Below are 24,977 nucleotides of genomic sequence, written 5' to 3'. Positions count from 1 at the left end.
TCAATGCAACTATTAACGAAAAGCCCTGATTTTTAAATACTGCACTTCTCATATAAAAATATCACTGGTATATATACTGTCTTCTCCACTACTGCTGGAAGCATTCCATGCACTCTTCCAGGAATTACTAACAGTCTTACAAATCATGTTTGGATCATCTGAAAAACAAAATAACTGTTTTTTAAAAAAGCAAGGGAACAGGAATCTTTTTGTAGATTTACCTACAAAAGGTAGCCCAAGGGACTGCCTTTACAACAGCAGCTTGGATAGTTATAACTATCTATAAGAGAATAATTTCATGGTTTTAAAATTAACTCTCATGAGATAATAAATCTTCTACTTTTATGACATCAAAACATACATTATGATAGCTTGCTTTATCCAATGAAAATACCAAGTATTTAAAATTTTGCTAACCTTGCTCCCAATATAAAATTATAAGCAGACATCAAATCTTTCTTCTAATAGTTTCATACTTAGAAACTTTGTATTAAATACTTCATACCAATCTATTATTATGCAGTATTTGTAACAATATTTTCATATATAGCTTTAGCAAGATTTGAAATTAAAGTTCCTCAGGGGCACCTGGCTGGCTCATTGAGTAGAGCATGTGACTCTTCATCTTAGGGTTGTGAGTTCAAGCCCCACATTGGGCACAGAGCTTACTCAAAAAAATAAAAGTTCCTCAGAGTTGAATAAAAAATTGACTGACATTTGACCAAATCCAGTTATTTAAAGTGCAAACTCGGAAGTAAGTTGAATTAGCATGAAATAAACAATGAGTAAGAGAAAAGAACTTAAGCAAATATGAAAATTTAAATTATTTTATTATAAAAATTTATAGAAACCATAAACACAACAGTTAAAAATAAAACCTAAACAGAATTAAGCCAGTATACAAAACATCTCAAACAAAAAAGTAGTAACAAGAACCTGATCAGCTTCTTTGAAATTATTTGTCTTCTAGGTATCTGGTAACTTCCTAGACTTAAAACAGTGATTTCCATTACACTTAGGCTGTGAAATATTAAATATTATTTCTAAAAGACAAATAAGATTCTCAAACTCAAGGATTAACAAATACTTGCCAAGTGATCACTAAAACCTGTGTGTATTTAACAAAATTATAAACCCAAAGTACAAAATCTACCTGAAATCATCTAGCCAAATACCAAATTACTAAATGAGACTCTGCTTCTGAGATGGAATAAAGATAAAATTAAAATCTTATTTACATACTAAGTTGTGTCCAGAAATGGGTTTTTGTCAATACACGTTTGTTTTTGTCGATATACGTTTAAAAACAAACCAAACCAGCCACCATTCCTGAAAACCCTTCTTACACTGTGCTGGAATTGGAAAAGACTAATAACTTCGAGGTTACATAGAAAAATAGGGTTTTTCTTGTTGAAATTACAAATACTTTTTCTTTTGGACCTGTCGCACTTGTCAGTAGTAAATCCAAAGCTTCTAGAGAACAGTTCTCCAACATTAATGCTTTTTTTTTTCTCATTACAAAAGAATTCTATCTGGGGGACAATCCTGAACCATAAAGAATCCATTCTCCACCAAGAAATTCCCCCTCCAAACCTAGACCCAGTTTTCACAGATAAGCTCTTCACGCTACTATCTCTGAAGAGAAAGTCGCTGCCAGAGTACCGTACCCCCTTCTCCACACTCTCAAGACCAGACTTTGTACTTACTCAGTGACAAACAATTATTATGTGGATGACTGTGTCCAGACACGCAGTGATGTCAGACAGAAGCAAAACTACCTGCTAGTATCTGAAGCTAAATCTCAACTTAGACAATACGGATTTTATTTACGTGACTATCGTCAAAGTCAGCTGTTGATGCAAGGAATACGGTCTGGCTTGATTAATGCCATTACTGCATGGTCGCTTTTTCTAAAACTGTGCTCAGATTTCACTGGTCATACATTTCACAGGCAGAACCCAGACTCGGGTCACAGAGTCGAAGGCCTGCCATCAGTCATGCCAGGCTGACAAATGATCACCTCATTTAAAAAAAAAAAAAAGAAGAAGAAAAAAAAAAGCCACTAACTAATGTGTGCTTTCTTCTCCCTTTGTGGACAAAAACCAGTCAGAGAAGATTGCATAGAACGATCCCTCAAATAAAGCGGTGCCCCAAAAACAGCATGAGGATAACGGTCTAGAAATCTTTTCTGTAAGAAATGTCATTCAAAATTATCCCACACACGCTGTATTTTTTCAGGGCCTCCTAAGGTAGATTCCACCACACAATTTCTATTAATAGGCTCTGAAAGATTGGCGGGGGGGGGGGGTCTTATGATCACATGGACACTTTCAGTTTCTTTTTCTTGGCCTTCAGCACAGGAGGCAGAGAAATCTTAAAGGCTGTCCTGTAACGACAGAGAGGAAGATCCCTCTTCAGAGCTCTGAATCTTTCCCGCGTGAGCCAGCCACACCACCCCAGGGATACTTACTCGCATGTCGTGCAGATAGGACTGAAATTGCAGAATACTGTAAATTTGAAAAACAAAACAAACAGGATGTGGAAAAAAACCGCACAGTTGACTATTCTCTGCCACCCCCACCACAGAAAACTCTGTATTTGAACTTACTTGACAAGCACACAGAACAGACATAGCCAATTTCAATGAGATTTCGATGACAGAAGCAAGCTGCCCGGTAGTCCACATGAATTGGGGGTGGGAGGATTAACTGAGATCTTTGATCTTGATCAGGAAGAAAAACCCACTGTAAAAAAAATAAAAAATAGATTTAAAAAAAAGGCCATAAAATTGTATTTAAAACATGGGGGAGGGGCGCCTGGGTAGCGCAGTTGTTAAAGCGTCTGCCTTCGGCTCAGGGCGTGATCCTGGCGATCCGGGATCGAGTCCCACATCAGGCTCTTCCGCTATGAGCCTGCTTCTTCCTCTCCCACTCCCCCTGCTGTGTTCCCTCTCTCGCTGGCTGTCTCTCTGTCACATAAATAAATAAAATCTAAAAAAAAAAAAAAAAAAAAAAAAAAAAAAAAAACATGGGGGAAAATAACCGGAAGTCAGAACATAGGTATCAGATATTAGACAGGGGAACACTAAGGAGAATAATAAATTAGGATTTTCCTTAAAAATCTATCAAGAATGGCTTTTCTCTCCAGTCAGCAGTCACGGAGCACCTCCAAAAGCAGCCACTGTTGTGTGAACAGTCCTCCAACAGTCTGCACACAGCTGCCTTTAAAGACGCCCTGGAGTGCACCCTTCTAGCTTCCAAACCCCTGGGCCACCCATCTACTCCTTCTCCCACTTACTAGCATCAGCCATCGTGCTCCCCTTCATTCCCCAGGAGACGGGGCTCACCCAGACGCAAGGTGTTAGGGCGCTGCTGACGGCTCCTTACCAGTAAATACTGCAGAAGGGAAGGCATCTGAGGCACCTTCAAGTACAGTCCCCCCGTGATGTCACAAGCCTGCAAGACATCCAAAGGGCTCTCTGCCAAACCAGCACTCGCTTAGCTCTTCCAGAGGGATGTAATTCTTCGGGTCTCCAAAGGAGAGGGGGATATGACAGAGCCAAACAAAAGGGCATGTTTTCCCAAGGGTGCCTGAGGACCAGAAACTTCCTGCTAGCTCTCAAGGCATTCGACTATTTTTCCTGCAGACACCACACTCTTTCACCCTTTGAAGACCTTAGCGTAGCACAGCCCATGCCCCTTCTGCTCTGCGTTTGCTACTGATGAAATTCTTATTCTGGCATGTTTACTCCTCTCATTTTCAGTATATTTTTAACAACAGCTTTGAGATCATTCTCAGGCCATAAAATTCACTCTCTAAAGTGTGTGCTTCACTACTTTTTACTGTCTTCAGAGTTGTGCAACTGTCGCCACTATCTAGTTCCAGAACATTTCCTTACCCCAAGAAGAAACCCCATACTTATTAGCAGTTACTCTCAACCCCTTACCCCCGGGCTACCGGTGATCCACTTTCTATCTCGATGGATTTGCCTATTCTGGACATTTCGGATAAATGGACTCATACAATTTTCCTTTAGCATTATGTTTTCAAGGTTTATCTACATTGTGGCAAGATCAGTACTTGATTCCTTTATATGACCAAATAATACTCTATTGTATGGTTATACCACAATTTGTTTAACTCCATTCACCCACTGATGGACTCTTGGGTGCAACTGCGGGAAGATAGAGAGTCAATCAGTTAAGTAAATGCAGAAATAACGTCACAGGTTATGATCACTTCTATGAAGAATAATGAAGTTGGGTAAGGAGACAGGGAATGACACTGGATGGTCAGGGAAGGCTTCTCTGAGGAGGTGACACAGAAGCAGAGACCCGGGGCGCCTGGGTGGCACAGCGGTTGGGCGTCTGCCTTCGGCTCAGGGCGTGATCCCGGCGTTATGGGATCGAGCCCCACATCAGGCTCCTCCGCTGTGAGCCTGCTTCTTCCTCTCCCACTCCCCCTGCTTGTGTTCCCTCTCTCGCTGGCTGTCTCTCTCTCTGTCCAATAAATAAATAAAATCTTAAAAAAAAAAAAAAAAAAAAGAAGCAGAGACCCAACTGAGGGCAGGGAGGAGACCATGCAAATATCTGAGGAAAAGCCTTAGAAGCAGAGAGAACAGCAGATGCAGACACCCTTAGGCTGTGGCAGGCCTGTAGTTTTAAAGCGATAGCAAGGAGCCCAGTGTGGCTGGAGTAAAGAGGGAGATTCCATGGGGACAGAGAGATACCCAGAAACTATATCGGGTAAGGAGTAGAGATGCCCATGGCAAAACTCTGGGTTTTAGTCTATGTGTGAGGGGATGCCATGGGAGGGTTTTAAGCAGGTGAATGACAAGATCTGATTTATATTTTGAAAGCTTCATTCTGACTGCCTTGTTGAGAATGGACTTTGGTGGGCAGGGTAAGCGCAGAAACAGAGACCAGTTAACAGATAATACGATCCTCCCCTTGAGTGGAAGCAACGAAAGAGAAGACATATGGTGGGATTCAGAGACTATTTCAAAGATGAAGTCAAAAGGATTCGCTAATGGGTAGGAAAGGAAAGGAAGAGAAGAAACAAGGCAGAGTCAGGATTTTGGCTTGAGGGGCTGATGAACTGAGCTGCCACGTGCTGAGATGGGGAGGTCCATGGGAGGCAGCATGGAAAAAATCAGGGGTTGTGTTTCAGACATGTTAAAGTTGAGATGCTGCTGGATGTCCAAGGGGAAATACTGCCTATGCAGCTGACTATGTGAGTCGGGAACACAGAGAGCCTGCGTCTGGCATAGACACAGCGATGTGAGGCTCAGGGAGGCAGAATTGGTATTTAAATTCACGGCACAGGCAAGATCTTCTAGGAGTCAGCAGACGCTGCGTAGACTGAAATGTGCAGTTAAAAAATGTATTCAACCTTTTTAATTTTTTAATTCTGAAATATAGCCATATGTGCAAGAATATATATACATAACATGTAAGTATGGTTTAAATAAAACAAACACTATGTACCTAATATCAAGCTTAAGAAAAAGGACACTTTGGGGGCGCCTGGGTGGCACAGCGGTTAAGCGTCTGCCTTCGGCTCAGGGCGTGATCCCGGCATTATGGGATCGAACCCCACGTCAGGCTCCTCTGCTATGAGCCTGCTTCTTCCTCTCCCACTCCCCCTGCTTGTGTTCCCTCTCTCGCTGGCTGTCTCTGTCGAATAAACAAATAAAATCTTTAAAAAAAAAAAAAAAAGAAAAAGGACACTTTGGAACCTCTGACGCTAGCATACTTTCTAATAGTATCTCCCCTTCCCACTCTGTGTCTTCGGCAGTATCCTAAACTCAGCATTTTCCAGTTTTGTGCTTTTAACTGATCTTTTAGCAAAGAATATTTCTTGTGGTCGAAAAAACATTTATCAAAAGTTCGGCAATTTCTTCAGTCTTATTTCTTTCTTTTTTTCTCCCTTTTTGGTTAAATTAAATTTCAGTTTCATACGTTTGACTGAAAAGCAACATCTAACAGTGCTGTCCAACAGAAATATAATGTGGGCGACACGTGAAACTTAAAATTTTCTAGCCACATAAAAAAAGGAAAAAAAAACGATAAAATTAATTTTAATAACATTTAACTCAATATATCCAAAGTATTATCATCTTAACATGTGATCAAGATAAAAATCTTTTACATTCTGTTCTTCATACCAAGTCTTTGAAAGTCAGTGTGTGACTTTACACTTTACAGCACATCTCAATTCACCAGACTCATTTCAAGAGCTCAACGGCCATATAACTATCACATAGGACAGCACAGATCTGGGGAATGATCCTATCTTTATAAAATTCTCTGCTTAGTGATCCATTTTTCCATCTACATCTATACAGAGAGATCCACCATGCTGTTTACCTAATATTAGCAACGGTAATTTTAAGATGATAGGATTTAAAGGTATTTTTTTTTACCCCTTAAAAAATACTTTCCTGTGTTGCTTGAATTCATTTCAATATGTGAATCACTTTTACAGAATCAATTATGTAAAACATAAATAAAAATTTTAAAGGAACCAGAGAGTTGTACACCTGAAACTAATGTGACATTGTGGGTCAATAATACTTCAATAAAAAAAATAAAATAAGGATCAGAGAGATGTTAGTGCTCTAAGCAACAGCTTCACACAGGCTAATTCCTAAAAATGTGTGAAGGCTGGCGACAGGCAGTTAACAGTAAAGAGAACACACCATACTCCCCTGACCACCAACACCACACTTCCATTGAACACGTACCTGTTGGAGGAGTCCTGAATCCGAGTCTAAAACACAGGCATCGATCAAAATATTCTGAAATGAACATTCCGAAAACATTACAGGAATAATAAAAATAATGACTGTCTTACACTGGGAACCTACTATGTGTTAGACTATTTTTTTTTTTTTTAGACAATTCTTAGAACGGCTTATTTGATACGCAGAATAACTGCAAGGCAGATATTCGAGCTGCATTTTGCAGCTGAAGCACCCAGGCTTTAGTCAGGCTGTGGTCACAGAGTTGGCGGGGGGGGCAGTGCTGTCACCCCCAGTCTGCCTGTCCCCAAAGCCCATGGTCTTTTCACTAGATCATGCTGCTGATCCAACACAGAGAATATTTCGCATGAATATGGCAGCATTTTGGGTTAAAACTTAAGTTTTAAGAAAGTTTTTTAGACGTATCAAAGAAAACCTATTAGTGACAATTCATTTGAATTAGTATAAATTCATTCAATTATTTGCAAAGTAAAACTATCAAATCTTGATAAAACCTCCCTAAAGCAAAGAGATAGAGGAACTGAGGCAAGGCTCCTAGAAAACTGTAAACCAGGGATTCTTAGCCTGAGGTCCAAGGATGGGTTAAACAGGGTTGCACGAATACCATGAAACTAGATGCAAAACTGTGTTTCAGTGTACCTTTTTCTGGGGACCCATAAGATCCGTGGGTCCCAAACAGAGAAATGACTAGTACAAAATATGAATTCCAGATTCTTCATCCACTGATAAGGACATGTAGTCAAAATACCTCTGTATGTAGGTCATTCAAAAAATAAAATTCATTATGAAACAAATATTTTCTAAAAAGAATGCTTCCAAGGGGGCAGGGGGAGTAGAGAGAGAGGCAACCCAAGAAATAGGCTTTTAACTACGGAGAACACACTGATGGTCACCAGAGGGGTGAGGGGTGAGGGGATGGGGGAACTAGGTGATGGGGACTAAGGAGCACACTTGTGATGAGCTCCAGGTGATGTATGGAAGTGCTGAATTATGGTATTACACTCCTGACACTAATACAACACTGTATGTTAACTATGCTGGAATTTAAATTAAACTAAAAACAAAAGGGTGCTCCCAATTCACCTGCTTCTGTGCTGCGAAGACGACATTCATGAAGTTCATATACTGCAGCGCGCTGTCTTCTGCAGCCTTGATCACCTAAAAATCACATCCGCGTGAACACCTCGCGGGCACATGCAAGTTCTCACTGCAAACACAACCAAGGCAGCTTTTCTAATCTGCCTGTCTAGTTACCACTCTTCAATAATATGTACAATGTAAAGATGACTGCAAGACAGTCCGTTAACAGTTCCAGACAGCACCTACGTGGGTGCGTGCACACACACGTGCACGCGCAGACACCCCCCCGCCCCCCCCCCCCGGAATGATTATCTAGCGCTCTGCAACCTTTCTTTTTTGTTTTTTTAAGTAACTCTGCACCCAACATGGGGCTCGAACTCACAACCCTGAGATCAAGAGTCACATGCTCTACCCATTAAGCCAGCCGGGCGCCCCTGCAACCTGCTTTTTGGTTTCACAATATCTGGGGGAGTGGGGAATCTTGTATCAATGAATTTAGATGTAGATCATCCTTCATGCCAACTTCATAGATTCCACTGCTGAACCAGTTATCTATAGAGGACGCTGAAGCAGACTCTAATCCTGTTTTAGACAATACTCTGGTTAACATTCTCATATACGCTTCACACAACTCTCTGACTACTTCCTAAAATCATCAGGGAGATTGCTAAAGGATACCTCTGGATAGAGGTTACCAAAGTTCCTCCAAAAAAGTTGTACCAATTTACTCTCCCATTAGAAATGCAAGAGAATAACCAATCCCCAACGCTGCTACCAACGCTGGGAACTGCCCATTTGTGCTGAGCAAGAAGCGAACAATGAAAGCCCTGTTACTGGATGTTTCTGTTTCTTTGGTTACTGGTAAGGCTGCGTGTATTTTCAAATGCTAACCGGCCATGTGCATTTCTTCTTTTGTAGGCTGTGTATGTTTTCTACCTATTTCTTTAGAGTAAACCTTAACGTGTGAAGTTTAATTGATAAGGGTGGGACGCCTGGGTGGCTCAGTTGGTTAAGTGTCCGACTCTTGATCTCACTCAGGTCTTGATCACACGGTCTTGAGTTCAAGCCCCAAGTTGGGCTCCTCGGCCACCGTGCGGTCTACTTAAAAAAATAAATAAATAAGATAAAAAAATAAATAAAATTTAATGAATAAGAGCTCTTTTTCGCTTTAGAACTATTAAATTAATCCTCTGTCAGGTAGCTATGCTGAAAATACTTTTCCTGGGGCGCCTGGGTAGCACAGTGGTTAAGCGTTTGCCTTCGGCTCAGGGCGTGATCCCGGCATTCTGGGATCTAGCCCCACAGCAGGCTCTTCCGTTATGAGCCTGCTTCTTCCTCTCCCACTCCCCCTGCTTGTGTTCCCTCTCTCGCTGGCTGTCTCTATCTCTGTCGAATAAATAAATAAAATCTTTAAAAAAAAAAAGAAAATACTTTTCCTAATAGCTTTTCTTTCATCCTTGATTTTGGGGGTTTGATTTTCTTGAGGTCTTAAGCTTCACATCATGCTCAGCAAGGTCCTGCCCAACCTGAGATTATTAACAGGTATTTTCTTCCAGCACTTTTATGACTTGAACTTTTATAGTGACATGTCTGACTCTTACTAGAATGATTTAGGTGCAAGCAATGAGATCTCACTTTGTTTTCTCCTAAATGGCCAACCAACTGGCCCAGCACCTTTAACTGAATAATTCATTTTCTTCCCACTAACTTAATTGCTTCCATTCCACAAGTCAAATTCTTCCGTGGACCTGATTTTATTTCTGGAGCCAATCTAGCCCATTTATTCCGTGCCTACGACTGCGCCAGAACCACACCATTACTGTAGCTTTGCAACGTGTTTTAAGGCCTAACAGAGCAAGTTCCTGCTTATTATTATCTTTCAGAAAGCACCTGGCTACTCTCCTTGATTTATTCTTCCAGATAAAATGTTGATTTTTTTTTTTCTTTTTAAGATTTTTAAGTAATCTCCACACCCAACATGGGGCTCGAACTTACTACCCCAAGATCAAGAGTCACACACTCTACCGACCGAGCCAGCCAGGCGCCCCTTACCATTGGAGTTCTTAAAGCACTTGGCACAGAGTCGGCTTCAGATTCCCTCTTCCTCTCCGCCCTCCCCCCATGCCATGACATGGAATCTCTCTCAATAAATAAACAAAATCTTAAAAAAAAATTCTGAGATTGCACTGAATTTACAGTTTAACTTTGAAAAAACTGACATCCAAGAATAAAATATGGCTCTCCATTCCTTCAATTCTCTTACATCTCTCAGAATTTTAGTTTTTCATCATAATCAATTTTACACATTGCTTGTTAATTTATTCTGGATATTCATATTTATTATAAATGGGTCTTACTTCCCATTATGCTTTCTAATTGGTTATAGCTGGTATAGAAACATAGTACTGATTTTTTTAATCTTACCAAAATCCTTGATTTCATTTCCTGATTATCTATAAAGAGATAAAGACAGATTACAATTTAACTGAATCTTATTAAACATATTGTAAGGTTTTATAACCAATATTTTTAATAGTCCACCAAAATTATAGCAGTAAAATAAGGATTCCAGATCTCACAAAAAACCACACGCTCCTTACCTTTAACCTCTTTGTTCATTCTATGAATGTCTGATTTTTTTTAGCATTAAGGAATTTTAAAATATTATTTAATTTCATAAATACTTAGTAAGCAGAAAAATAACCTCAAATTTTAAATAAATCCAGCATCCACCGAACTGAAAAAAGAAGTGCTCTATTTCCCATGATAAACACACAAGAGTAATTAGGGGTTTCCAATTACCAACTGCAATCAACCGAATTTGTAACCTGACCTTGTAACCGGACCGAAACATGCTCTCTGCCCCAGAAAATTAAAATTACCATGATTTATCCTTCTGTGATTATCCACCACACCCTAGATTTCAATACTGGGATGACAGGTAAATCAATAAGCAAGGTAACAAATGTGAAAACCACACACAGATGACCAGGCACCCTCAAAGTCTAGGGCACAGGAATCACTCAATATTTTCCAAAACAAAGAAATTAAATTACAAAAGACAGGGAGAACATAGAGGTGCCTGGGTGGCTCAGTCGGTAAGGCATCTGCCTTCAGCTCAGGTCATGATCTCAGGGTCCTGGGACTGAGCCCCACGTCAGGCTCTCTGCTCAGCGGGGAGTCTGCTTCTCCCTGTCTCTCTCTCTCAAGCAAATAAATAAAGTTTTTTGTTTTTTTGTTTTAAAGACTGGGAGAACATCACACAGACAACATCAAATTCTTAGGACAGTGTTGTTCACTCTATGCTAAGTGCAAAAAAAAAAAAAAAAAGCGGGCCTCTGGAGAAACCACTCATTTATTAACCTCAGGATCAGTAAATGGCTTTTATAACCAAACACACTGCTCCTAACTTAAGAAGGTGGAAAAAACAAACACACCTTCCCCAATTTGTCAAAGCAAGACAAAAGCATCCTGAAGAATTTGTTGTGAGCAGAAGGATACACTAGAGAAACCAGAGTTTTCTTTTTCTTTACATCTCAAGTTTTTACAGCTTATCTTAACAACATTCCAAAGCCAAGATAAACTATTTTTTGATTACCCACCCCTTTAGAATACTCATGCCTTTCCTTAATATGGACACCCAAGGTTCTAAAAATTATGACAAGTTAAGATACTCAGAAGACACCTTCTGAATGCCTAGAACACCAAGGATACAGCAAAGAGCTTTGGCGAGGGATCCTGCCAGCAGTGTTTCTGTATGTTGACCCTTTATGTCACCTGCAAAAAAAAAAAAAAATTAAAGAGAACTTTTAGGTATTTTCTTGAACTAAAATCATTTTCAAACCAAAACATTCTTCTTTGTGAATAAAATCAGCTGACATTTCCAAGCCAGGTTTAAAAACATAGATAGCGGGGCGCCTGGGTGGCACAGCGGTTAAGCGTCTGCCTTCGGCTCAGGGCGTGATCCCGGCATTATGGGATCGAGCCCCACATCAGGCTCCTCCGCTATGAGCCTGCTTCTTCCTCTCCCACTCCCCCTGCTTGTGTTCCCTCTCTCGCTGGCTGTCTCTCTCTCTGTCGAATAAATAAATAAAATCTTTAAAAAAATAAAATAAAATAAAATAAAATAAAAACATAGATAGCAATCTGTTCTCATTAAGTAAGCAATTTTTAACATTTTCTCAATTTAAAATAGCCTGTGGTCAGGGGCTGAGTGGGTACAAAGCTTCAGTTTGGGATAATCTGGGAACGGACAGTGGTGATGTTTGTACACAGTGTGAATGTACTTAATACCACTGCACTGCACATTTTTAAATGGCTGAATGGTAAATTTTATTTTACGTGTATTCTCTTTTTTTTTAAAGATTTTATTTTTAAGTAATCTCTACACCCAATGTGAGGCTCGAACTCACAGCCCTGTGATCAGGAGTCACATGCTCCACTGACTGAGGCAGCCAGGAGCCCCCTACGTTATGTATATTCGACCACACTAAAATACCCTGGTGGTTATCTGGAAAAGCTCAGGTTTGTTAGTGACCTAAATGGTACAAGAGGTCATGTGCAGCTGCCTGGTCTGAGCCTCTCTGCCTTCCTCCCACCACCTCTTCTGTCTCGCGTCCCTCGGAGAGTGCCCCGCTAGTGGAAAGGGGGCTGGGAGAAGCCCTCTGGCGGTGGCAAGCAGGGACAAAGCTGGCAACTTGTTCGAAGCCTTGAGTGAAAAAAGTCAAGCAGCTCAAGAGGGTGGAGAGCCCAGACTAACATCTGGTGTGAACGGGGCCTGCAGCTGGTCCAGGAGCACGGATACCTCCACCCACGGGTGAGGTCAGACCAGGAAAGGTCTTGAACACCATACTGAGAAGTTGGGACTTTACCCTGGAGACCCACAGTTCTCAAAGTATGATTCTAGAACCAGGTGTAAGAGCATCACTTGGGAACTTAACAGAAACACTGATTCTTGGGACCACCCTGGACCTGCTAAATCAGAAACTGCAGGGTGGGAGCCAGCATTTTATTTTAACAAGCCCTCCAGGTGATTTTTACCAGCTTTACTGGGGTATAACTGACAGATCATAAAACGCACTCCTTTTAAGTAAACCTATGTTTTTTTTTAGAAAATTTAGAGAGTTGTAAACGATTACTACAACCCAATTTTAGAACATTTCCTTTACCCAAAAAGATCACTTGGGCCAATTTCAGTCACTCCTCCCGTGCCCCGGGAAACCACTAACCTACTTCCTGTCTCTAAAGAGTTGCCTTTCCCTTCCAGGTGACTCTGACACAGGCTACCATTTAAAAACCACAGTCTACCGGCAACAAGGGAACCAGTAACAGACTTTAAGCCAGGAAATAGTAGCTTTAGAAGGGTTAGCTGTGAAAGAGTTAAGGAAAGACCTGAATGGGGACAGACAGGAGTCAGCAGGCAGAAGCTGTTAGAATGGTCCAGACCAGCAGCTCTCCACCTGGGCAACTGTGCCCTACTGGGGAGATGCGGCAAAGTCTGAGATATATTTGGTTGTTGCAAACGAAGGATGTTATGACATCTAATAGGTCTAGGCCAGGGATGTTGTTAACTATCCTCCAAAGCACAAGAGAGTCCCCACAACAAAGAATCATACCCAAAATGCCAACGGTGCTGGGGTTGAGCCAGATGACATAAAAGAGGTCAGATTTTGGAGGTACTTCTAAGGCTGAACTAACAGGATATCATAGCTGATTAGATGTTGAATGTGAGCAGAGAAGGCTCAAAAATGAAAGCTTTGAATCTGAAAAAGTAGGTGAATGGGCGTGGCAGAAACTGGGAGTGGAAATGGTGGTGCAGCTGGGAGGGAAAGATAAGGAAACTAGGCTGGGGTGTGTTAGCCAGACTGTGGGACACCTATGTGGCGACATTGGCTGAAAGAAAGGCTCAATTAGAGACAAAGACTGGGAAGTGTTCACATAGAAATGATAATTAAAGACAAGAGTGGGCAAAAACATACAGAGGGAGAAAAAGTAAGAAAATAATGTGGGGTATTAAAAACCCTATTTTTTATGGGACAAGATGAAGGAAAAGTCAGAAATGAAAGAATGGTCCAAAAAAGAGGAAAAACAAGTCAAAAGGATATCCTCAGACGCTAAGAGTATATTTCAAAGAAGTAGAGGCCAGTGGATAGTGTGAGACGCTGGCGAGGTCAGGCAAACAAGGCACAGGCTTTGATCAAAATCATTTTACAAAAGAAAACCGAGAACACAAGTAAATACTCCCAAGAACCCCAAATCTCTGGACTTAAAGCCTCAAGGACCTGCACATTCAACTGCAATTTTAAAATAACAATAATGCAGAAAGAAAACCATTACTCTTGGTCATGAGATCTTTAATCTCTTCAGCGATAATTTCGTTTGCTGCTGTGAACAACTCATATTTCCCGTCCTTGCTCCCTGAGGGGCTGAATTCAGAAGAAGGGTTGCCAGGGTCTCCAAAAAAGTCTCCAAGTCTGCCATTCTTTCCAGGATATAAGAATCGACTGAAACAGTGGGGAAAAAAATACCGAGTTACACCAGGACTCTGTCCTCACTCAACATCCAGATGAAATTCAGAAGAGAAAACAACCACACCAATTCTCACAAAATTCTGTAATAAATTTCATTTTTAAGAAATGTATAAGACAGGCCAATTGGCAAACATGAGTCTACCGCCAGAGAATGTTTTAATGATCCCCACTGTTTTCTCACAAATGAAAAGAAATAAAGCGTGTGCTGGATCCCAGTCTCTTAAAATGCTTTAGGGTGGTTCTCATTCTACTTTCTCAGATGCCAACTGGGAAGAGAATCATACCAAATTCTAACTTACGACCAGTTTATTACTTGAGGTATATTTATCTACCCCAGTAATAAAAATCTGCCCCAAGGGTCCCTGAAAAGATTCTCCTAGTGCTTCATGATTTTTACAGTAATCCTATAAAAACACATATTTGATTTTTCTAAAAGTTGGAACACTTTGCTTTTTATAGTTTTTCTTTGGATGTCTTAACCAAATCAGTGTCATCTTTTTCTTTCAACTCTGAGAAAAATGCCTGGTGATCATGAGAGCGGGAGCACGCACCTGGTGGCCCACAGGCTCTTTCAACACACCGAAGAGAGTAGCCCTAAGAAATTAGAAATTTGAGAACTATCCACTGACCTCATATGAAATACGCTGGTACACAAGAGTCACTTCTACCAAGATGTGACATTTAATCAAGACATAGAAGAGCCGAGGGGCGCCTGGGTGGCACAGCGGTTAAGCATCTGCCTTCGGCTCAGGGCGTGATCCCGGCATTCCGGGATCGAGTCCCACATCAGGCTCCTCCGCTATGAGCCTGCTTCTTCCTCTCCCACTCCCCCTGCTTGTGTTCCCTCTCTCGCTGGCTGTCACTATCTCTTCAAATAAATAAATAAAATCTTTAAAAAAAAAATTTAAAAAAAAAAAAAAGACATAGAAGAGCCGTGTCTCACATGGAGAGTAGGATTCTATGGTCAGCATATACATGAAAAGTAAATATGGTGAAAATATGTAGCACATACATGGTCATATTTGCAGAGCTGTACACCTATGCACCACCCTGAAGAGACTCTAACCCAGCCAGTTCTTACACCCGTGTTGGAAAAGGTCACTGCATCTTCAGCTGAGCACCAGATGGAGTAGTTGGCTTGGGCTAAAACTCAATAAACAAGAAAAACCCTTATCTATAAACACCAGAATCACACCCGGAGCAGTGAAACATTACACCCCGAGAAGTACACAGGGCCCATGACTGGCTGAAAGAAAGCAGAATCACACCTCCCATTTCACCTGCCCCCTGGGGCAGACTCACTCGAAAAACAGTAATAGGAGCTGCCGGCCTTGCTTGACAATTCTCCCTGTTTTTTGCCAAGAGAGGATGGTTGAACCCGGTAAGTTAAATGTGCACATGATGTCAATCTATTAGATATCAGCTAATGAAGTTTCCAATATTCATTCCTACCAAAATGTACATGTACTGATTCTTGATGCTGTTAGTCTTACTCAATGCTACACTGAAAAATTTTTTTTGCAACACAGAAAAGGAATAGTGCATGCCGACTGGCATAAAAACCTCACAACTGGGAAGCACTGAATAGGGAGAGTAATCACTAGGCTCATACCTTTCTTGAATGTGACTTGCTATCACAGCGAGTTTGTTGGAACGATTCATGAACAAATGAGAATTTCCCAGCACCATCACAGCATCTATGCATTTTGATAAAGTAAACTGTTGAAAAACAGAAAACGTTAGAAAAGGTAAAGTAGCTATCCAAATAACTAGGTTAGGTCTTGAAGTGATAAAGATTTCATTTAAATCTTATTCACTGCTAAAAATTTGCTCAGGAGCTCCCTCCTCCAAAGTCATAAGCAAAAACACTTGAAAACTAGTTTTCTAATTTTACTTACATAAGATGATTTCTACATCAGTGCATTATTCCACAAATATTTTCTGCAAACATTTAAGGAACACAAACATGTCACATATTCTATGATAAAATTACTAGCAAACTATTACTACACACAGAGTAGATGATTAATACATACTGATTAAATTGGTGATTTGTAAAAGTTTTCAATTCATTCACTTGCTAAGTATGCTAAGCCCGTTATCTGTCAGGTAAAGATCCCTTCTTTCGTGGAGCTTACATTCTCATGAGTACTAATATTACTAAAAAATGTAGGTAGATATTTTTGTAATCCTGGAATAAAGCATGTTTCTCTTAAAGAAAAGAATACTTCCAGCAGCAAAGAAAGACTGATAAATTCCACTTTATTTTAAAAAAAGTAAAGCAAACCTATTAAAATTTCTATATGGCAAAAAAATGACCTTAAAGAAAAGTGAAAGGCAAATTGCAAACTGGGAAAATATAATATCAACATATGACAGGCAAAAGGTTAACCTTCTAATATAAAGAGTGTCCACAGATCAGTTAAAAAAAAAAATACCAGAAGAGGAAAAAGGGCAATGCCCCAAGGGAAAAATACAAAGGGCCATCAAATACAGTAAAAGCAAACTGAGAGAGCTTCTATGGTATATGATATTGGCAAAAGATAAAATAAGGAAAGAGAACATCTTGCGTGGGTTCCTCAAAAAAAAGGCATTCTCATATACCACTGGTGAGAGTTAAAAATGAGATAGTATTTATTCTTGGACAGTAACAGGGTAATATGCAGTGACGTGCTGTTCTATCTATAAACGGAATACTATTCAGCAATAAAAGGAATGAATTACTGTAACAACACAGACGAATCTCAAGATAATTATGCTGAGTAAAGAAACCAGACCAAAAGTAATCCCACTACATACTGTTCGATTTCATTTATATAAAATTCCAGAAAAGGCAAACTAATCCATAATGACAAAACAGATCAGAGGTTGCCTGGAGTGGGGACAAGCAGAGAGAAGTGGGTAGGATAAATTACAAGGGAACGTGAAGAAACTTCTGGGGGTGACAGATTTATACGTTCATTATTTTGACTGCAATGATAATTTCACAAATGTACACATATATGAAAACATATCAAACCAAACACTTCAAATATGTGCTGTAAACTACATGTCAATTATATCTCGATAAAGCTAATTTTAACTTTGACTTTTCTTTTGCATTTTTTTTTAAAGTAGGCTCTATGCCCGACGTGTGGCTTGCACTCAGGACCCCGAGATCCAGAGTTGCATGTTCTACCGACTGAGCTGGCCAGGCACCCCTTGATTTTAAAAAAGACACCATTAAGAAAATGAAGAGACAGAGGGGCGCCTGGGTGGCACAGCGGTTAAGTGCTTGCCTTCGGCTCAGGGCGTGATCCCGGTGTTATGGGATCGAGCCCCACAACAGGCTCCTCCGCTATGAGCCTGCTTCTTCCTCTCCCACTCCCCCTGCTTGTGTTCCCTCTCTCACTGGCTGTCTCTATCTCTGTCAAGTAAATAAATAAAAAATCTTTAAAAAAAAAAAAAAAGAAAGAAAAGAAAATGAAGAGACAAGCCACAAAGTCATAGACCAGGAGAAAATATTTGTAAATCATATATTTGAAAAAACAGTTGTATCCAGAATATATAAAGAGTTCTTACAACTCAGTAATAAGAAAACAAACAGCCCAATTTAAAAGTTGGGTATAATAACGGAATATGCATTTCAACTAAAAAAATATACTGACAACTTATACGCATGTATTACATACATAACAGTTACATATTATATCTATATATATAATAGTCATTAAAGAAATGTAAATTAAAACAACAATAACATACCGCTACCTACTTACTAGAATGACTGCAACAAAAAAGACACACAGGTGTTGGCAAGGATGTGAAGACGCTAGAACTCTCACACTCTGCTCAAGGGAATGGAAAATGGCGTATCCACTTTTTAAGTCTGGCAGCATCTTAAAGTTAAATCTAACCCTACCATGTGACCCGGGAATTCAACTCACAGGCATCTACTCAAGAGAAATGCAAACATATGTCCACACAAAGACTTGAGAATTATCAGCATTATTCATAATAGTCAAAAAGTGGAAACAATCCAAATGTCCATGAATAGATGAGTAAGAAGTATATCCGTACAATAAAATACTACTCGGTAATAAAGAGGAACCACCAACACATGCTACCACATGGGTAAGCCTCAAGAAGACTACACTAAGTGGGAGAAAACAAGATCAAACTACAACCTATAACCAAAAGTCGCCCAATATGAAAAATATCATCCAAATCATTTAATAACTATTAAAAAAATTAATTCATAGTTTAAAACTTCCCCAAAAAGCAAACTACAGGCCCAGACGATTTCTCTGGAGAACTGTACCACCCAAGCATCCCTGTACAGGACTTTTCTGATAAAAAGTAAAAAACACAAGGGTGCCTGGGTGGCTCAGTCTGTGAAGCGTCTGCCTCCGGCTCAGGTCATGATCCCAGGGTCCTGGGATGGAGCCCCACACTGGGCTCCTTGCTCAGAGAGGAGCCTGCTTCTCCCTCTTCTGCCTGCTGCTCCCCATGCTTGTGCTCTCTCCCTCCCTCTCTCTGTCAAATAAATAAATAAAATCTTTTTTAAAAATGTTAAAAAATATATAAAATGCTAATGAAAGAAATCAAGATAAAAAAAAGAAATCAAGATCTAAATAAATGGAGAGATGTACTTTACTTGTAGCTTGGAAGACCTACGATGATAGATATAGCAGGGCTATGTAGAGTATATCCTCAAATTGATAAACAGGTTTAACATAATTCCTATCAAGATTCCAACAAGATCTTTTCTAGACATAGACAAGCTCATTCTAAAATTTATATGGTAAGGCAAAGGAACTAGAATAGTTAAAAAAATTTTTTTGAGAAAGAAGAATAAAGTGGGAGGAATCAGCCTGCTGGAGCCCAAGACTTATTATCTAACTATCGTAATCAAGACTTTGTGGTATTGATAGAGAGAGACATAAACAGATCAAGGGAAGAGAAAGAGCACCCAGAAATAAACCCACGTGATTATGTACCCAGATTTTTGACAAATCTGCAAAAGCCATTCAGTGGAGAAAGAGCAATCTTTTTAAAAATGGTGCTAGAGCAATTGCACTATCCATGGGCAAAATAATGAACCTTGAACTAAATTACACAGATAAAAAAATTAACTCAAAATGGGAGTACCTGGGTAGTGTAGTTGGTGGAGCGGCCAACTCTTGGTTTCGGCTGGGGTTGTGATCTCAGGGTTGTGAGATCAAGCCCCACGTCAGGCCCCTCACTCGTCATGGAGTCTGTTTAAGACTCTCTCTCTCCCTCTCCCTCTGTCCCTACCCCTGCGTGTGCTTGCTCGCTTTCTCTCTCTCTAAAAATAAACAAAATCTTTTTTAAAAATTAAATCAAGATAGATTCTGGATTTTTTTAAAGATTTTATTTTTAAGTAATCTCTACACCCAATGTGGGGCTTGAACTCACAACCCTGAGATTAAGAGTCATGGGCTCTATCGACTGAGCCAGCTGGGTGCCCCTGGATTGTGGATTTAAATGTAAAACTTTTCACAGAAGACACTGGCGAAAATCTTTATGACACAGAGCAAGGTTGAGAATCCTTACAGCACCAAAAGCACAGGCTATATTTTTTAAATATCGAGAAACTGGACTTGATCAAAATTAAAGACCTCCTGCTCTGTGAAAGATCGCCAGAAGACGAAAACACAAGCTAAAGACTGGGAGAAAATACTTGAAACAAGATATCTGACAAAGGGCTTATATCTCAAATACATAAAGAACTCTCAAAACTCAACAGTTAAACATAACTCGACAATCCAACTAGAAAATGGACACATGACATGCGATGACATCTCAGGGGGCTTCTCCGTATGGCAAACAAGCCTATGAGAAGCCATGCGACACAGCCAGCTACTGAGGAAACGCAATCCAGACCACAATGAGGGATCGTTACACACCTCTGGAAACAGCTAGTATAAAAACGTGTCAGCATCGAATGCTGGTGAGGGGAGGGAAAAACGGCATCTCTTACACTTCGCTGGTGGGAATGTAAATCCATTCTAGAAAACCGTGTAGCAGTTTCTTATAAAACCAAACACATGTTCTAGCAGTTGTAATCCTGGACGCTTATCCCACAGAAATGAAAATTTCTATCCGCAAGAAAACGTCTATACAGATTTTCAGAGCAGCTTTTTATGTAATAGCCAACAACGGAAAAACACAACCCAAATGTAGAGCTTTCCCTGAGTAACAGAACAACCTGCGGTATCTCCTCCCAAGGAACACCACCGGCAACAGAAAGAACACACTGACACCTGAAACGACCTGAAACGATCAAGGGCATTCTGTTGAGTGAAAAAAAAACCAACCTCGAAAACACTTTATGACCTATTTACAGAACTGGAGCACTGGAGAACGGTAGTAGGTCAGTATTCACCACGTTCAGGAGCAGGGACTGAATACAAAGGGGCAGGCGGCATCTATAAAGGGAGCTCTAGGGAGCTCCGGTGTGTGATGAACGGTTCTCTGTCTTGACCGTGGTGCTGGTTACACAAATCTATACACGTGGTAAGATAGCACAGAACCACACGTACACACGAATGCAAGTCAAACTGTTGTGATCTGAGTAAGGTCTCAAGAGCGTACTGCTGTCAATTTCCTGGTTTCCCTCTTGGACTCTAGGTACACGAGACGTTACCACTGGGAGAAGCTGGAGTAAGGGTACACGGGACCTCTCTGTTACCACTTTTTTAAAAAATTTCCTAGGAGTCTGTAATTATTTCAAAATAAAACATTCCAAAATAGATTTTTTTTAAAGGACTACATATTTGTGGAATATGTTAAATGTCCAGAAAAGGCAATATAGAGGCAGAAAGTAGATCAGCGGTCGCCTGCAGCTACGGGGTAAAAGCAGTGACTGTGAACAGGCATGAGGGAACTTCCTGGGGTGATAGAAATGTTCTAAAATGAAACTGCCGTGATGGTTACACTCTTTTATTGTGATTTTTATTGAAGAAGCATTGAATTGTACATTACAATGGATGAATTTTATGGTATGTAAAATATGCCTTAATAAAGCTGATTTTTGGGGGCACCTGGGTGGCTCAGTTGGTTAAGCTCCTGCCTTTGTCTCAGGCCATGATCCCAGACTCCTGGGATGGAGCCCCACCATCGGACTCCCTGCTCCACAGGGAACCTGTTTCTCCCTCTCCCTCTGCCTGCTACTTCCCCTGCTTGTGCTCTCTCACTCTCTGTCAAATAGATAAATAAAATCTTCTAAAAAGAATAAAATAAAGCTGATTTTTTTAAATGAAGCTGATTTTTAAAAAAGCAATATAAACACACAGTTAAACCAGAATTATCCACAGGCCTCCTCAAGCAATCTTACCTGAGATTCCTTTAATGCTTGCTTTCCCCACCAAATTGGGTTGGTATCAACTACGATAACTAGAAGATTCAATTCATCTTCTGAAAATATTAACAGAAATAAACACATTAGCATCATGAAAGCGTATCCAAGCTAACATTCCCAATTTGTCATTTCAACCCACAGCAAACACCACCACATGCCTCTACATGTTTATCAGCCTCAATCATGAAATTAACTGAAGGCCAAGTGCTTTTATGATTTAAAGCTCTGTGGGCCCTTAGCAGGTTCTTGCCGGCTTTCTGTCCCACTGCGTCTTTCGCGCACTAGAACGTAAGCTCCGCGACGGGGGCTTGTCCGTCCTGTCACTGCTTATCTTCTGCTCCTGGCACGACTGCCTGGCACGTGGCAGATGCTCAATAAATACCTGTGAAATGCACCCGACATATCTGCCGTTTAAATGCCTGGTCAAGGACAGAATGTACTGACTAGTCAGTTAATACTCAACAGCAGTAGAATTTCAGGCACAAGGAGGATGAAGGGAGACACAGGAATCAGTTTGGCCTCAAGTCCATCAAACCACCTAGCAGCGAGGCCAACGGTGATTAGGAATCACTTTTTAAAAGGTGAAAACCAAAGAGGGAAAAGCAATTGCTATGTAAAGATTTTACCGTGAAAAGGAACAGGCTACTCTCCAAAGCTGAACACAACTAAACAGGCTAACAACACATTAATTCATTCAACAAACATTTATACTAAATGCACCTAACACTGGGGATACAGGGTTCAAGCCCTCAAGGAGTATAAATCCTGAGGTGACAGACATGCGAACCCGTAAGTACAGCCGTAACGAAAAACCCAGGCTGCTCCTTTAATAGCAAAAAGCAATAATGCCTTTCCTGCCCCCCTTCCTTCCTCCCTGCAGTTCCATCTCCTACTTCAGGATAATCCCCACTCCACTGTCGAATTCTGCTCACGCATCCAAATGCTATTGACTCTACAAAGCCCCAAACCAATGCTACCTCTTTCTTCCAAAAACCCTCCCCAGGTCCTCCAACCGGTCCTGGCTCTCCCACCTGAGGAGAAGACGAATGTCAGCCTCTGCCTCAGCCACTGGCATAGGTAACCCTATAATCCCACTCCATGCTGACAACAAACTACTGAGGGAAATATGACCGACATCTTTCATCAATTATAACATGGACCCTCTCCTTTTTTTTTTTTTTTTTAACATTTAACAGTTGCTAAAATGAGGATGGTATCTTACAACTAAGACTGGCAGCATGTCTTAGAGGTATACTAAACAAAAACATATCTCATAATCCATATTGTCTTCGATGACACGAAATACGGCATTCTATTTTGCGGATGACAGTAGCTTGCTCTAAGTCACATGGTCTGCTAGCAAGTAGCAAAACTCCCTGCTATGAAGACAGATCTGCTTGACTGTAAAGACTGTGGCCTTTCACTACCCTACTGCCCACTTCTGACCCTCTTTTAATGATACTTGGTTCTCACTGTCTCATTTTACAGTCAGTTGTGTTTCTGATCTCTCGTCAGCTCTGCTAAAGCTATTCCACTAGACTGTGGATTCCTTACAGAATGAGGATTTTTGTAATCCTGGGATGAAATAATATGTACAAATCACACACACACAAAAGCCTAGCACCGAAAGAGCACTTAATAACTGTGTCTTTCACAGGCCCTCGCTCCTCTACCCACAAGCCCACAATCCTTTGGCCTTATTCTCCATGAGGCCCCCTCCCACAACTCCCAGGGCCAGCCACTCCTTGCCACGACCCAGAGGCCTGGAAAAAGACAGTGTTGCCTGACAGGAGAGATGAGTATCCATACGCATGCAATGCCCGGTGAAAGTCCTTCTTTGGGTTTCTACACCATCACTTGTAGACAGGGGCCATGCCAGGCCTGCCTCTCTCACAGGACTGTGGTATGGATTGAAAAAGACAAGCATGGACACTTGTTAGACTATTTCCACTCTTGCTCCCTTTTCCACACAGCAGCCAAAGTGACCTTTTAAAATTATAAATCAGTGGTGCCTGGGTGGCTCAGTCGGTTAATCATTTGCCTTCGACTCAGGTCATGATCCCAGAGTCCTGGGATCAAGCCCTGCATTGGGCTCCCTGTTCAGTGGAGAGTCTGCTTCTCCCTCTCCCTGCTCATGCTCTCCCTCTCAAATAAATAAATTAAAATAAAATAAAATCGGAAGTCACATTGTAGCAATTCTTTGCTTAAAACCCTACAATGGTTTCATATTACACTTAAAAACAAAGTTCAATCTCTTCATCATGGCCCACAAGGGCCACGCATCAGCCTAGCTTCTGATCTCATCCCTCTAGCTCACTTCACTCCCACCACCCTGGTCTCTTTTTTTCTTCCTTTCAGACATCAGGTTCAGGGCGCCTGGGTAGCTCAGTAGGTTAAGCATCTGCGTTTGGCTCAGGTCATGATCTCAGGGTCCTGGTCGAGCCCAGAGTCAGGCTCCCTCCTCAGCAGGGTGTCTGCTTCACCCTCTCCCCCCCCAACCCCATTTGTGTGCCCCCCCCCACTCTCTCTCAAATAAAGTCTTAAAAAAAAAAAAAGACATCACTCTATAACTGGTAGTTTAATGTATGAATGAAGATCTCTCCACCTTCCTCTACCCTCAAGTCCCCCATTTCTGTCTTAGTGTAATGTAGTGCCTCAACTTGCCACAGGGCGTTTGCAGAGTCATTCAAAACTGACTTTCAGTGCCTGGACTCTTCTCTAAAGTAGCTCCTCCATGATCATCCCCTAATCACAATGAACTGCAGCATCCCGGTATATTGTCTCTACAGCTCTTGTCACCCTTCGAAATTATTCTTATTTACTTGCCTGTTGTCTGCCTCGCCCACTAGACTGTAACCTCCACGAAGGCCCCTGACTGCCCTGTTCTCTGCCGTATTCCCCAGCGCATAAAACAACGCCTGGCACACAGGAGACCATTCAAAACTATTTACTGAATAAATGAACACATCTGCTACTCGAAAGACCAAACAGGTTGCCCGAGCCCCCAAAATAACGCTCCATCTGGGTGGTCCTGGCTAGGCCAAGTCCGCCCAGTCCCAGGGTCGGGGGCCCTCCCCGCACACCCCTCACCGTCTGACACCATGGCTGCCAGGATCCCCCGACGCACTGGCAGCAAGCGGTCAAGCGCTCCTCCCGGATCCTGCGCGCCCCGACTTCCGGCGCTGCCGAGTGACCCACAGGCGGCTTGGCCCAGGCCGCGCGCCGTACCCACGGCCCCGCC

The 24,977-nt window shown here is 41.3% G+C and overlaps 1 protein-coding gene across 2 annotated transcripts; it reads right to left on the bottom strand.

The window, feature by feature from the left end:
• Nucleotides 1-811: 811 nt before the first annotated feature.
• GTF2H3 (general transcription factor IIH subunit 3) lies at nt 812-24,921 on the bottom strand. Of its 2 annotated transcripts, none has more exons than XM_026514726.4 (13): nt 24,827-24,921; nt 21,713-21,792; nt 15,986-16,092; nt 14,180-14,346; nt 11,558-11,620; nt 10,444-10,473; nt 10,268-10,296; nt 7,847-7,921; nt 6,746-6,799; nt 3,387-3,455; nt 2,609-2,744; nt 2,471-2,507; nt 812-2,386 (listed from the first exon to the last, which is right to left on the bottom strand). In XM_026514726.4, exons 1-13 carry the CDS (start codon nt 24,837-24,839, stop codon nt 2,317-2,319), a joined length of 930 nt encoding a protein of 309 aa, XP_026370511.1. In that variant the 5' UTR covers nt 24,840-24,921; the 3' UTR covers nt 812-2,316. The 2 variants fall into 2 exon arrangements, with proteins under 2 accessions (XP_026370511.1, XP_044245749.2); XM_044389814.3 differs by lacking the exon at nt 24,827-24,921 and adding an exon at nt 23,546-23,652.
• Nucleotides 24,922-24,977: the final 56 nt, after the last annotated feature.

Source organism: Ursus arctos, unplaced genomic scaffold (genome assembly GCF_023065955.2).
Source record: "Ursus arctos isolate Adak ecotype North America unplaced genomic scaffold, UrsArc2.0 scaffold_34, whole genome shotgun sequence".
Taxonomy (NCBI): Eukaryota; Metazoa; Chordata; class Mammalia; order Carnivora; family Ursidae; genus Ursus; species Ursus arctos.
This window is presented reverse-complemented; position numbering and strand designations above follow the sequence as displayed.

Excerpts from the sequence above, each read along its gene's own strand:
- GTF2H3 (XM_026514726.4), bottom strand. Across the intron at positions 16,093-21,712 it reads AAGCATTAAAGGAATCTCAG|TTTACTTTATCAAAATGCAT; the intron begins GTAAGATTGCTT and ends GTTTTTCAACAG. Across the intron at positions 6,800-7,846 it reads TCTTCGCAGCACAGAAGCAG|AATATTTTGATCGATGCCTG; the intron begins GTGAATTGGGAG and ends TGTTCATTTCAG.